This window comes from Caloenas nicobarica, chromosome 16 (genome assembly GCF_036013445.1).
Source record: "Caloenas nicobarica isolate bCalNic1 chromosome 16, bCalNic1.hap1, whole genome shotgun sequence".
Classification (NCBI taxonomy): domain Eukaryota; kingdom Metazoa; phylum Chordata; class Aves; order Columbiformes; family Columbidae; genus Caloenas; species Caloenas nicobarica.
In genome coordinates this window covers 9,580,337-9,594,523 of record NC_088260.1, presented here as the reverse complement: position 1 = coordinate 9,594,523, position 14,187 = coordinate 9,580,337, and the positions used below count along the sequence as shown (strand labels likewise).

Sequence of the window (14,187 nt, the reverse complement as noted above, 5' to 3'; positions counted from 1 at the left end):
TTAAATAACAGGGGGGTGAAGTGAGGTGGAGGGGGCAGTGCTTGCTATTCTCCTCCTTCTGAGAAGAGTTTTGCTTTGGCTGGCCTGGCCTTTTTCCTCTAGTTAGCTCAGTGCTGGCGCACGCACTGCTCCCTAATCCTGCTGCTGCTGCAAGGCAGCGAGCGCTGCTCTGACTGCCGGAGTTTGCTCTGCTTTGGGCTGTTGAACATCCATGGAGGATGGGGCTGGTGGATCCACTCTTCACTCGCAATGCCGGGGATTGGCTTGTCTCTGAGGATGGCAGATGCTTGGGTAAGGTAAAGGGCATCTTGGCTTTTGCGCAAGCACAGTGGTCGTGGTGAAAACCTAACCCTGCACTACACGGGGAAGTTGGTCCCTGAAGGCAATATGATGAATTTAAGTCTTTTTTTTGCTGGAACAATCCTATAATGGGAAAGGTCAAAGAGTAGCTATTCAAGCTGTGTTTCATGAACTGTCAGTCCCAATATGGTGGCAGTGACTCTCCATCTCCCCAGTAGCTCTCGACTAATACTGGTGTATGTCTGGAATACGCTCACTGGAGAGCTCCTCAGTGTCCTGGTGCTTGGTCACAGGTGACCTGTAACCCTGTGCACCCCAAGAGCATCTATGTGCAGGACTGGGAAACATGGAGACATGAGCACTGGCCATCACCCTCTGAAAGTGGCAGGTTGATTGGAAAGGTGCTCTGGCCAAGGGCCCTGAACAGGAGCGTGTGCTGTGCTCGCCCTGGGGTGTGCCAAACAGCTTTGGCCAAAGTTGCTCACTAGTGACTAAGATGTGTTTTGCGCTGGTCATTGACAACCTTCTGGACAGAGACTCCTTCACAGACAGGTTATTTAAAAGCAGATTATACGAAGTTAAACCTCTGAATTTTTCCTCTGTGAGGATGATGTGAGTCATGAATAATATCAATTATGTTCTGCTCCTTGGACTTCCTTTCTCATCTGCGGCTTTTTTGGTGTATGAGGTTACCTACCTGCTATAAGACAGGTTCTCACTCAAGTGATGGTTTGGGTCCTTTTCATTGCTGGTACTGTAACATTTCAGAGCTCTTATCAAAAGGCTCCCAGGAGTGCCTGGGGTGCTCAGTGAAGTAGATCGCTCTGCAAACAGGATGACAGTAATGGGTAAAGGGGAAGTTGGTAAAAGCTTTGGAGTTGTTAGAATGGTTGTTCTGCACAGATATAGCAGAGGCATAAAGAAATGGCACCAGCGGTGCCCACAGAAAAGGTCTTGATATGAATCTGAGTGAGGAAATTTGGGAGACCCCCTCTGTGAGAGGTTCAGGGGAGGAGGAGCTGCTCACTGCCCACAGCTCAGAACTCATGGAAACCTGATAAAAAGCAAGGGCTGAAAAGATGGGAAGGATTAATATATCCAGCCTCACCACGCGGCTGTGACGTAAGGAAGAAGAGGTCGACACAAATGGCTGCTCACCTGCCCGCCTTCAGGGTGTGGGCAGGATGCGGTCCTCGACTCCATCACGTTACAAAGGAGGTGAAGGGCCTGCCAGCGTGTGTTGGAGGGGGAATCTGGTATGAAGTCTCTGATTGGTATTGCTGACTTGATTTGGGAAATAGGTAAAATCCAATCTGACATTGGCCCCTGTCCTCCTAAGCAGAGCAGTAACTTAAATGCCTGCTGAGCATCTAAAATCCTCAGACCGTAAAGTCACAAAGAGCAATCGGTTGTCCTGTCACCACTGAAAGGAAATGGTACAGGATATCTTGAACATCCCCTCCCCTCTTGATATTCTATTTCACTTCAAAGCAGAACATCACTCTGTAACTGTTAAGGCCAGAACTGGGCTCACACCTTCCCCGGCCACTCCTTCCCAAACTGCCCTGCCATAGGCAGAGCTGTCATCTGCCGGAGGTAGAGGGGAAAACAGTGGATATGAAAGAAGGTAGAAGAAAAGGCTGCTCTTGTGCCTGATCATCTGCTCCCTAGTTCCCATGTCCCCCAGAAGCAGCAAAGCTAATGATCCTTTTTCTTTCCACAGGAAGATGAAGCAGTGCTATGTGGTGACCGGAGTGCTGACCGCAGCCCTGCTGGGGCTCGTCTTGTTCCTGGCTCTCTTCTTTGGGCTGCGCGCTGGCTTGGAGGACACACACATTTATCAGAGGGCAGCTGTGGCTACAGATGCGGGGCAGTGCTCAATAATTGGGAGGTACCTGCTGACTGTGCCACGACTCTTGTTATCTCTGACAGTTCTTCTGCAAGGCAAAACTGTTGTTTCCCTGATATCCAGGTGCAAGCCTGGCAGTTGCCCAGCACAAATGATCTCTAACCTCACTGTAGAAAGAGGAGGCCATAATAAAACTTGAGCTTTTAGCATGCCTCACCAACGGTCCTGCAGTTGCTCAAAGACAACATAGCAGGCAAAGATTCCCTAGATGCATGAACGAGGAGAACGAGAGATGCTTTTCAAGGTCCTTTTAAAAACCATTTATTAAGCTCTTTCCCAGTTGTAGATGCAAGTGCTGCAGATTTCAGGCTCCTCAGGGAGTTGTCATTTCTCATGTGTAATGAATGTGTCTGGGATGTCTGTCCCCAAGCATACTTTGACACATCTCGGTGTTTTCAAGGTAGTTTGGATGTGTGTCTAATGAGGGCTGGTGTGGTCTGCACCTAGATCGTTAGGATCTGCTCTCTAAGGTGACACGGGCTCAAAACTTCTGTTCCTGAGGAACCTATAGACTGAGTGTGGACATATGTACATTAGAGAATCTGTTATAGCTGCTCCAATGAGATGACTCCACTGCTGACAGGTAGCTGAGACACGGTAACATGTCACCATATGATGCCTTCTCTTCTGCTGCACAGGGACATCCTTCAGCAAGGAGGATCAGCAGTGGATGCCGCGATTGCAGCTCTGCTTTGTGTAGGACTCATGAATGCTCACAGCATGGGCATTGGAGGGGGCCTCTTCTTTACCATCTACAGCAGCACAGGTAAGGGACAAGGCCATACACATCTGGGACAGTTAGAGAACTACTTATCTAAAGCAGGTGATTTATCCTACCTGAGCAAAGATAAGAGACTGATTCCCACAGCTTCTGGGGGAACAGGCTGTCCTCAAAATAATTGTCAAGAAACAGGCTTGCATTGATCAGACTTCTTCAGCAGAGACCATACCTGTGTGTTAGGTCCAGAGCTAAACATCATCTTCCTTGCTCTGTCATTAAAGGAAAAGTGGAAATCATTAATGCAAGAGAGGTGGCTCCAAAAAGAGCATCAGAGGACATGTTTGGGAACAACACACAGCTCTCTCTGAAAGGTATGGCAAAGGTTGTTTTGTTGGTTAGGGGGAACTGCATAGCTCCAACATTACCTGCTACTGACATGTCTGAATTAAGACCTTCTTTTGCTTAGGTTCTTGCATATCTACAGGATTTCTCACCTAGAAATGTCCTCTACTTTACACAACCTGCAAGCACAGACTGTGTCCTCTTACTGTAAAGTGTTCTCCTCTGAAGGACTGGAAGCTGCAGGCAGCTATGATAGCTTCCATGTTCTGAGCAGCTTTTCTCTGATACAGAGCCAACTGAGGAGAAATGACCCAAAAACCTGAGTTACCAGCAAGAGGACAGACGTGTTTCAACAGTCCAGAATATATATGCAGAAATGTGAGGTCAAATAATTCTGTTAGTATTGTATGCCTAAGCTGAGCTGGTCATAGTATACATAATATCTGCCTAAAAACAGGGCTGATAGAGAAGGCTGCTCTAGCTCCTAGTCCACTAATCGCTTTCTTTTCTTGCTGTGGAAGACTAATACATTCTTTATCTGCTCCAGGAGGACTGTCCATTGCTGTTCCAGGAGAAATCCGTGGGTATGAACTGGCTCACAAACGTCATGGCAAACTGGCATGGAAAGACTTGTTTCTACCCAGTATCAAGTTGGCAAGAGAAGGATTCCCTCTTGGGAAAGGACTTGCAGCAGCCATCAAATCAAGAGAGGAGTCAATTGAAAGCAATCCCTCATTGTGGTAGGTAGAGCAGTCTCGCTGTGGCAGGTAAAGCAGTTGCTGTTCTGTGCAGAGAAATTTGGGGTGACTGCATCCTAGCTGAGGAGTCTCTGTGCTTGTGTAATGTAGTGTCTGTGAGGAGTGTGCCTCCCCTCCACTGACCATACTCACTGTACCTGCTGGTACACCTGAAGGTGCTAAATCACATGGCAAATATTAGGAATGTTCAGTCCTGACCTTTAAATGGAAATAAATTCTGCTCTCAGAGTTCATTTGTCTGAGTAAAGGTGGAATTAGAGTACATGCTGGGATAAACCTGTCAGATGGCGATGTATTTTCTGAATCCCCAGCTTTTCCTCATGTTCTTAGTGCACTAAGTTAATCTGACCTGCATTGGGGGCAATTGCAGAGTCTCCTTGAACACCTCATTTGCTGTCAGGCAGTGGGAATTTGGGTCATCTCTTACTCTGTGGTCAGCCTTCCTCAAGCAGTGCCTCTGACCATCCACTCTGGGCAATAGCTATGAAAATGAAGGGGGCTTTAAATGCTCTTCCACTTCCTCTTACAGTCCAACCCTTGGTGTCTGTGCCCAGCCTTACTGGAGATCATGCTTAATCCTCTCTTTCCCTCAAAATCTCTGACAGCTGCAGGTTGGTTTCCAATCCAATTGGGATGTACAACCTGGGCCTGTCTCCTGTACTTCCATTTGGCAGGTCCATGGCAGCACATTCATGATCTGTGACGAGGGAGCTAGAGAGGAAACTATCTACCTCAAAGTGCTCTGACAAACAGGACTTAAACGCTTTCTCCTGGACTCACTGGAAGCTGTGAGCCTCATAGCTTCATAGTCTGTGCTCTGAACTGCCTGAGGTCCAGGACGATGGCCCCTCCTGGGCATCCTGAGGCAGTTGTTGGCCCCTTGGGCAGGTAGGGAGGGTGGCCTGCCTTGGTGAAAAAGATTGAGACTTCCTCCTGAAGGCTTCACTGAGCAAACTCTGAGCGATGTGGAATCCCAGGTCAGAAACCACTGTTCACTTCTATGTCCCAGTGCAAGACATCAGGACCCCTGGGGCTCAGGCAGTTTCTCTTCTCCCCAAGAAGCCTCTAGCATGAACACTCAAATATTGTGTCAGCTGGTACAGGTACACAGAGTTTTGAACTTGTCTCTCAGATCTGATCTTGTCAATCTCGTTTCTCTGTTAGCGAAGTGTTCTGCAGAGGAGGGAAAATTCTGCATGAGGGCGATATCGTCAAGATGCCTAAACTAGCCAACACATATGAGACTATAGCCAGTGAAGGAGCAGATGCGTTTTACACAGGAAGCCTGGCAAAACAGATCATCGAGGACATCCACAGTGTAGGTGAGAAACAGGACATCTGTCCAAAACAGCGTGAGTGACCTGACTGCTGTGGCTCAGCATCCGGGGAGGAGCCGGTGACCTGCAGAAGTCTTGGAAGCGGGTCCAGCCTGCTGCCTGAAATGCCGCCTCTGAGATCCGTGTCAACAGGGCACCCAAGAGAAGCCGTTAGCGCTTTAGTGGATGAAACTCAGTCAGAAATGGACAGTAAATACTGTGCATTTCTGTCTATCAAGTCTCTGTGTTTCTGGATAGAGCTGAGCAGATACACGCTGTTACAGAGCCTGAATCCCACAAGTTTCTGCCTAGAGCAGTAACATACGTGGTCCTGTAAACGCTGAGCTTGTTTAATCTTTCGGTGCCACTAGATGGGGGTAGTATCCTGTCCTGACCAGCTAGCACTGGCTAGCTTCAGCCAGCCTCCTGTGACTAAGTAATTTACTGCCTTTGTTTATTTATTTATTTTATTTTTATTTTACTATCTTCGCCTTTCTGATAAGAAAGGCAATGGAACATACGAATTATTCTGTTTGTGGGGTAGCACAAAGCATCTGCACCCAAAAGCTGCATCTTCCTCCTGTAAGCAGGACTCTTAAGGACGTTTTGTTACCTGACATGGCTGGTGACCTTTGTAAAAAAGATGGATCACCAGATTTCTGGCTGCCCAATTTCAAGCCCAATCAGCCCAATTTCAAGCTTAGGCTATCTGAGCCTCAGCTGGATCTGTCAAGGAATAAATTCATCTCCTGTGCACCCATCTTTGCTCTCTTTACCTCGCAACTTTTAGGCTTTGTCTGTGTTCCCTCCGGTTTTTGCTGTGATGCATGGTGATGGCCTATTACCGCTTCTTCCCACCAGAGATCACACATACCCACATCTATAGTTTCCTTCTCTTTTTCCAGGGGGCATCGTCACTTTGGATGACCTGCGGGACTACAACGCAACCGTGATCGAAGACCCCATACAGCTCACGCTTGGGGAGTTTACCCTCTACACACCTAGTGCCCCCCTGAGCGGCCCAGTGCTCGCCCTCATTTTGAACATCCTGAAAGGTGAGAGGGCCCTGAGTGGTGCCTGATGAGCAGCAGGAGCTGGCAGAGCTGCAAAGACAGCGCCTTGTTTGTCCTGGGAGCTGGGCCTCCCTTAAGAGCACTCCAGCAGGGGAGAAGTCTGAGACCCCAGGAGGGATCAGAGATGCAGAAACATTCCTCTTCTGCTGCAAACTTAGGGGTGTCACCTTCCTACTTGAAATACAGGTGTGAGAGGAAAAATATGCTCCCAGTTGGGGCACTTCCCTGGTACTTGCCTGGGTGGAAACTGATTTGTACTTGAGGCTTCTTTAGAAACCCTGCTGATGACTCCCACAGTGCTCAAAACTACCAGAGCTCCTGTCCATGTGGAGATTGGGACAGTCCAGAGGCTGCATCTCTACAGAAACTGGGTTTCAAGATCACACCATTTGACACAGGTTTATTAGCAGTCCATTGACCAGGTACTTTCCTTTGTGTTCACAATCATTTGTCTTCTGTTGCCAGGATATAATTTCTCTGCTGACAGCATCAAAACCATGGAGGAGAAAGGTTTGACTTACCACCGCATCGTGGAGGCATTTCGCTTTGCCTACGCCAAGAGGACTTTACTGGGAGATCCAAAATTTGTCAACATTACAGAGGTACCTGACAAAAGCCTTTTATTTCCGCAACACCAAGGTTGAATGGAACATAGCTTAAAGTTTTCGAGTGACTAAACTTTGTCAGGGATGCTCTGTACCACCTGCTATTGACAGGCACTGAAATATCTCTGATCAAAACGTAAAGTCCTTTGTGACTCATGACTGAGCTGTGAGGGATATAAATGGAGGAAACCTTCCTACTGTAAGGAAAAGCAGAATCCTCAAATCACCAGGAGTGTTTGAGTATATTTAGAGCTAACCCTCCTTGTTTTCATAGTGTTTGAAGCCTTATTTTTTAGGTGACATTCCCAGCATCCCTGTAGCTCTCTGACCACAGTCCTACCTATAGTAAAGGGACTTAAGATGGGAAGGGGTAAGGCAGGAATCCTCCTTTTCCCAACTTCGCACTTTGTGCTTTTATTTCTATGAGTCTGCAAAAGCAGCAGGATCTGAGCCTGGCTTGGCTTGGTGGAGACAAATTCGCAACTTACAGAGCAATGATCAGAGCTTGCCTTGGCCTAGTCCTCCCAGCCCCATCCCTTTCCTCTCATCCCTGAAGCAAGTGTAACGCTGCTTGCCTGCACCTTACAGCAGTGTTGAGGACAGCTTTCCATAGATGTACAGTAATGGATGCTGATTGACTTCCCACACAAAGGGGTGCATTGTAACAGCTGCTGCTGTGACTGCTTAAAATGCTCTTCGGTACAATGTCCAACTTTCAAGAAGGAGGAAAGCCCCTGCTGGAAAGCAATAGCCTCCCTGCTGGGATTTGCCACTCTTCCGTGGTCTGAAGTATTGGATATCAGCCTCATAACTACACGCCTCTTAAACTTAATCTGCTGAGTAACTGCACTGGATTTCTCTGACAGGCAATCGGGAACATGACGTCGGAGTTCTTTGCGGATAGTCTCCGGAGGAAAATCACAAACACCTCCCATCCCGTTGACTACTATGAGCCAGTATATTACACTGGAGATAATGCCGGTACATCCCACCTCTCCATTGTGGCTGATGATGGCAGTGCTGTGTCCGCCACCAGCACCATCAACCAATAGTATGAGCTCAGACATTACTTCCATGTGGGCCTTTGCCATCTTCCTAGTGGTGGTTCTGTGGCTGGTATAAAACGTCACTGAACTGTCACCTCTCTGGCGGGGTAGCGATGGGTAGCACCGATGATGGGCACTTCTGCTGAGCTTGCAGGTCAGTTCTTAACGTTGAGGCCTGTGTGGCTGGGTCAGAGCACAAAATGTGTCCCCTCTCACATTGGGTTCACCCACCAAGAAAACATTCACTGCATCTGGATCTTCTCATAAGCACTGGTATCGCTGCCGGCTCTGATTTCCCAGGCATCTGGAAGGAATTTGAGCTAATACAGCTGGCCTGGAAGTGCTGTCAGGAAGAGCTGTGTTCTGTATGCATGGCCTGAAGCTAGGAGGTGAAGGTTCTTTTTTGTCGGTAGAAAATGTCTCCAGCTTTGACACATCTAAGCAAAACCCCAATCGTTCCTCAATGTGCCCGTCTTTGAGCTCTGCTGCCTCTAAATGGAGCGCAGCGCTGCCCAGCTGGGAGGGGAATTGTTTGTACTTCACTGTTGTGCTGTTTCTCCCCTTGGGGCCCTTGCAGGGGAGCTGCAGAGCAGGGCTCTGGGCTTCTTTTCCTCTTTGTGTATGTGTGTATTCATGGTATAAACTACTTCCTTCCCACAAGGAGTGACAGAATGTCCTTTACAACAGGAGAGAGGGGAGATTTGCTCGAATCAAATCCCAGGTTTCACACTGCAGTAATTTGCATGAACCTCTTCCTGGGTTTGCTCTGGTTTTGACATGTCTGCATCAACTTGTTTTGTCTAGCTTTGGCTCTGATGTGCGATCCAACGTGAGCGGAATCATATTTAATGATGAGATGGATGACTTCAGCTCGCCTTACATAATCAATGGATTTGGGATCCCTCCTTCTCCAGCAAATTTCATAGCACCAGGTAGCTGTAAACTACCTTCCTGGCTCAGACTTTTGGCTATATCTTGCATGCTAATGCTGTGGTGTCTGCAAGGTGGGCTGCAGCACATCTGTGATCAGGCACAGATCTGAGGCTTTTTCCAGGGGACAGGGACAGTGGGATCCCCAGGGACTGACCAAGACACATGAGCTTAGTCAGGAAGGTGGATACGGAGGCTCTGGGTTTAGACACGGAACAGGAGCTGGTAGTTTGCAGTCTGCAGGTGGAAAGCTGAACCTCTGTTGCATCCGTGTCCCCAACAGGTAAACAGCCGATGTCTTCTATGTGCCCCTCCATCTTGGTGGATAAAACAAAGAAGGTCAGGATGGTGGTTGGTGCTTCTGGAGGAACAAAAATAACCACAGCAACAGCACTGGTATGTGATGATATGGGCAAACTGGGGACAAGGCCGAGGCAAAACAAGGTGGGGGCGAGGCAGTGTTGGGGGCAAGGGGCTCGAGCCTCTGCCTGTGACGTGACCGTGGCTGTGGCTCTGTGCTGTGGGCCGGGGGCCTGAGAGGTTCTTGCCCGGACTCCTGAGGGCCACACCTCCAATGCCAACTCCTGCCAGAGCTACAAAGGGTCTCTTATTAAATTACTTCCTTCGGTGATTCCAGGTCTTTTCCTTTGGCAAGTTGTTCTTACCACTTGTGGTGATTTGTGACCGGTTTAGCTTTGACTTCTGTTCTCCGGATCTCCGTGAACTAGTCTCTTTATCTAGTTTAGAGCCGTTCCCATCCACCGTCCTAAGCTTTGGATGAAAGTCACACAGAGAGGCTAAATAAGAACTTAGGTGAGGTGCGGCATCAGGCTCTCCGTGGACTGCTGTGGCAGCTGCTCAAGTGCCCAGACAGACCAAAAGTGACTGCAGGAGAAAGCTGCCTCCTGTGCCAGCACTCGTGGCAGGTCGGAGCAGCAGGCTGGATGTTGCTTTCTGGCTGAGGCAGAGGAGAAACCTCTATAAAAACCGCTACAAGCAGCTTTCTAAGCCCTTGATCCTGAGGGTCTTTTCACTTGCCAGCAGCTCCAACCTGCAATTCAAGCATGTAAAGATGAGCCGAACTTAAGGAAACCGGTTGCACGGTCGTAGGAAGGCGTAGCTATGTTTTTGCTGAGGTAACTGCTGTGCCAGTGCTAGCTTAATCATAGTGGCATAAATCAAAAATAGTTTGAGGATCTGATCCTTTTATTATGTTAAATTTAGTAACTCAAGGCTTCTTTATGTGGGAATCCTCCTCAGCATACACAAGATGACTTGTTGCAGCGTACCTGTGTTTTGCTTTGCCAAGAGAGGGACAGGTGAAAGCAGCAGGAACCAGGAATTACTGCTTTTATGCACTCTGGTGAACATCCTTCAGATATCTCTGCTTATTTTGCTACAAGGGTCAGGCCTCTTTGAAGGCAAGTAACTAACATTAAGGCATTTTGCTTCTCATAGGCGATCATCAATTCCATCTGGTTTGGTTATGATGTGAAGAAAGCAGTGGAAGAGCCCAGAATTCACGATCAGCTGTTTCCCAATGTCACAGAGCTTGAGCAGCAAATAGAGGAGGTTTGTCTAGCTGGAGTCTGGGGTGCGCGTGAGTTTCTTGTATGATGCTGGGTTCCTATTGTCGGGAAGGCATGCGTCTGTGGAAAATCATGAAGCTTTGTCAAATATTCCTAGGTGAGCAGTATTAAAGCTGGCACAGGTCAAGTACTGGGTCACAATAAGCTGTTCAAAGCGTACATTTAGTCCCAGTCATATGGGTTTAAGGTCTAGTGCATTCAAGCATGACCTACATCTGAAACTGAGGTTCTGTACCTCCTTGCAATGTTGTTTGGCTCAAAGGACTTACCAAATAGCAAACCCCATCAGGGCCTGAACCATCCAGCAGTCTAAATCCAGTGACTCTCAGGAAACTCTTGACCTATTGTGCAATCTCCTGATGAGTCCCAAAGCGCTGGCACAGAGCTAGCGAGGGAGGATGCACAGAGGGACCTGAGAACAAACTTGAAAATGTTTTCACAGTGAAGGTCTCTGTGCAGCACTGTCAGTCTGAGAGCTGATGGCAGGATCTGCCTCGCTCTGCCTACCACTCGTCTGAGCTGGCAGCTTCATTCACCCTGAGGAATTATGCATCCCAGAGGACTGAGACAGATGTGGTCTTTGTACATATCTCAACCCATGTCTCTATATTAGCAAAAATGCTCCTGCATAAGGCAGTTTTCATCAAACTATGCAGAAGATCCTCCTTCAATAAGCTTCTTGTTAAGGTAACAGCTGAGATACCTGCCTGTACCAGGGAGGATGCTCTGCACTCTACAAGTCCTGTGTTTTCCCCAGTTCCCAAACTGGATCCACCAGTTCTGGCTGTTGGTATATGAATATCTGAGGCAGAATGCTCTGTGACCAGGAATAGCATCAAAAGCCCACACTGAGTGACACAAATGCCACATCTTCTCAATTTCAGCTCTTCAAAAGCAGGACATCCCAGAAAGCAAAGAGAAGAGGAGGAACAGCGTGTAGTTTTAGGAGACCTACCTAAACCAGGCACTGAACAGTTGGGTAGTCATGGAGGATGCAGGTTGCAGACTACGGCACGCGTGCAGTTTCTCTCTCCCTGTTGTCCTTATTCACTTCTGCATTCCAGGGTATAGAAGAACAACTACAGAAGAGAAAACACGATACCACACGGGTGAGCGGCGGTGCGGTCGTGCAGGCCATTCTCAGAACAGATGACGGATGGGCTGCAGCCTCTGATTCCCGGAAAGGTGGCTTCCCTGCAGGCTACTGACGTGGCTCAGCTCCTTTTTTCAGTGTCTAGTGAGACACTGAGGTGTGTTTAGGGGGAAGATCCTTTAGGTCTGCAACTCAGGGACTTCTCACAGGAAAGAGAACAAATTTACTTGTGGTTCTGTTGACAGAGCTGGGACAGTTTTCTACAGCCATGACCGAAGTGCCTCATGCCACAGCAGTCTGCTAAGACAGGCGCGTCTCCCAGGACGCGCAGTACTTACTTGAAGAGTCTGTTCTGCCTTGAAGAGTTTGTTCCCTGCCTCCTGTCCAGCTCGTGAAGACAGATTGGGTACCCAGAGTTTCTGAAAAGGTCCAGCTCACCCAAGCTGCAGGAAGTGTTTCCCTTGCACAGCATCAGCTACAAGGAATGTCCCTGTCACTGGTAGAGATGAGATTTGTTTCTTGTTGAGTAGATGGGGGTTGCAGGACTCTGGGGACTGGGTTTTCGAAGTTACAAACTGATAGATCTGTGCCATAACAGGAAGCCCAGCTCTAGACTGGGATAAGCCTTTACAAACTCACCACTCTTAACAGAAGATGTTTCTGCTTTTCACTTCACTTGGTTATTGGAGATGAGTGGGTAAATGGGCAAGTGGCTTCAAACTTTTTTATATTTCTGTTGAGAAGGTCTAAAGGGAAGATGCTACCTGTAAAACTCTGAGCACAACTGAAATAAATAAATATGGAGTCACATATTTTTCTCGCCTGCACAGTTGCTACTGTGAAAAGTAGGACTATGTGAGTCTGCATGAAAGAAGCTCTCCTGAGATTTTTCTTTCTTCACTCCTTTGATGAAGCTATGATTGAAAAGAACAGTTACATAGCTAAAACAAGCTTGTTTTTCTCTAGTTTTCTTTATACTACGTCATACTGCAGGCCTGAAATACCAGAGCTGAGGAGGTGAAACCTCTAAAAAAGAGCATGCTGCAGATACTCATTTAAAGGTAAGTTACCATTAATCAGACAGCTAATGACCTCTTAGAAATCCATATCTGATACGGAACAGCTATGAGCTGTGTACCTGTGCATGAGAGGGTTTTTGTGTTCAGCTACCAGCATGAACTAATACATCATGCTAGATGAACTTAGCGTAAGATGTTTCAGGATGTTGTCAAGCTCCAGGAATGTTTCTGAAGTCCTTGAATCACAACTAACAGTAACTGAACTCATCTCTTTGGCTTATTGAAACTTCCTGTCAGTTTGTAAGAACCTTAAAATACAGAATGCATTGAAGAGAAAGTGAAAGGCTGAATTTTAGGCATCAGGCACCCTCTTTGCCAGTAGTTTCTGGAATTGAGGAGAGTCTAGTTTCAAAGAATAAAGTGGTGGCTAGCTCATGTTTAAATCAAAGGGTCACAACTTTGACATATATATTTGCTTATATCACTCCCGCTGAATGAGGAGCTTTTACCAAAAGTTGCCTGGAATGTGCTCTGTGCTTTCCTGATGTGTTAGGTGCAGCTAAGGCAGTTGTTGTAAATAACCTAGAGTCATTGTGTTTCTTTAAGAATGAGATTGGTTTGGGGCCAAACCTGTATCTTTTTATTGCTGAACTGAGACTCTGACTTTTCTACTTCTTGTAATTCCATGACAGATGCCACTGGGTGGTACGCTGCTGTTTAAATCCAGTTTGCAGGGCATTTCAGGGAGCTTTGATACAAGTTTGTGCATGGAGCAGCATCAGCTGCTATTTGTTAGAAATACCTTGCTCTTTGGACTTAGGACTACCTGAACTCTTTCTTGGCCAATTGTGATCTGAGAAATAAACAAAATAATTGCACAGCAAAATGAGTTTATCGCAATCTTAGAGTCACTATAGTGAGCCTGAACTACAACAGCAAAAGCTTGTGTTCTGAAACCAGAGGGTAACTGTTTTCTGGGAAATGACTGTTGGACAAACACGCTTTCTGAAACAAGTTTGAGTGCTGCTGGGCTGCTTCTAGCAGTTTGTGGTACAGCAGTCTTGCATTCGTGAATTTCTTCTAGCTGGTCAGAAAACTCCCCTATTATTTATAACCTATTTAACAAAACTTCCCTTATGGAAAGGTCAGCTATTTGCTATGGCTAAAAACACTTCTGTTGAAAACTGTTCCTATAAATGCATTTGCATCTTTGACTCTCTGCATAAATGGATGTTTGTTTGCTTGTTTCAGCAGTATCACCAGAAATGACTAATTTGTTAAAACTAAACTGGGCTAAGGCTTGCACGTAGTTGGTACTTTTTTTTTTTTTTTTTAAGAACAACTTTGGCTACTTCTGCATGCTGTAATTATCTACATCTCATTTGGACTCATCTGTACATAGGCCATGTACCTGTGCCACCTGCTTTGGGGCAGGTTCCACTGCTCGCGCGGCACTGAGGCTGTCTGTGTATTGACAGGCAAATGT

General features: G+C 47.1%; 1 protein-coding gene across 1 annotated transcript; it reads left to right on the top strand.

Moving 5' to 3' along the window:
* The first annotated feature begins 249 nt into the window (after nucleotides 1-249).
* GGT1 (gamma-glutamyltransferase 1) lies at nucleotides 250-11,797 on the top strand. Its single transcript, XM_065646352.1, has 13 exons — nucleotides 250-296; nucleotides 2,024-2,191; nucleotides 2,848-2,975; nucleotides 3,212-3,301; nucleotides 3,820-4,012; nucleotides 5,195-5,352; nucleotides 6,252-6,401; nucleotides 6,885-7,021; nucleotides 7,891-8,075; nucleotides 8,875-9,002; nucleotides 9,284-9,396; nucleotides 10,459-10,572; nucleotides 11,654-11,797. The coding sequence occupies exons 1-13, from the start codon at nucleotides 250-252 to the stop codon at nucleotides 11,795-11,797; spliced, it is 1,755 nt and encodes a 584-aa protein (XP_065502424.1).
* Nucleotides 11,798-14,187: the final 2,390 nt, after the last annotated feature.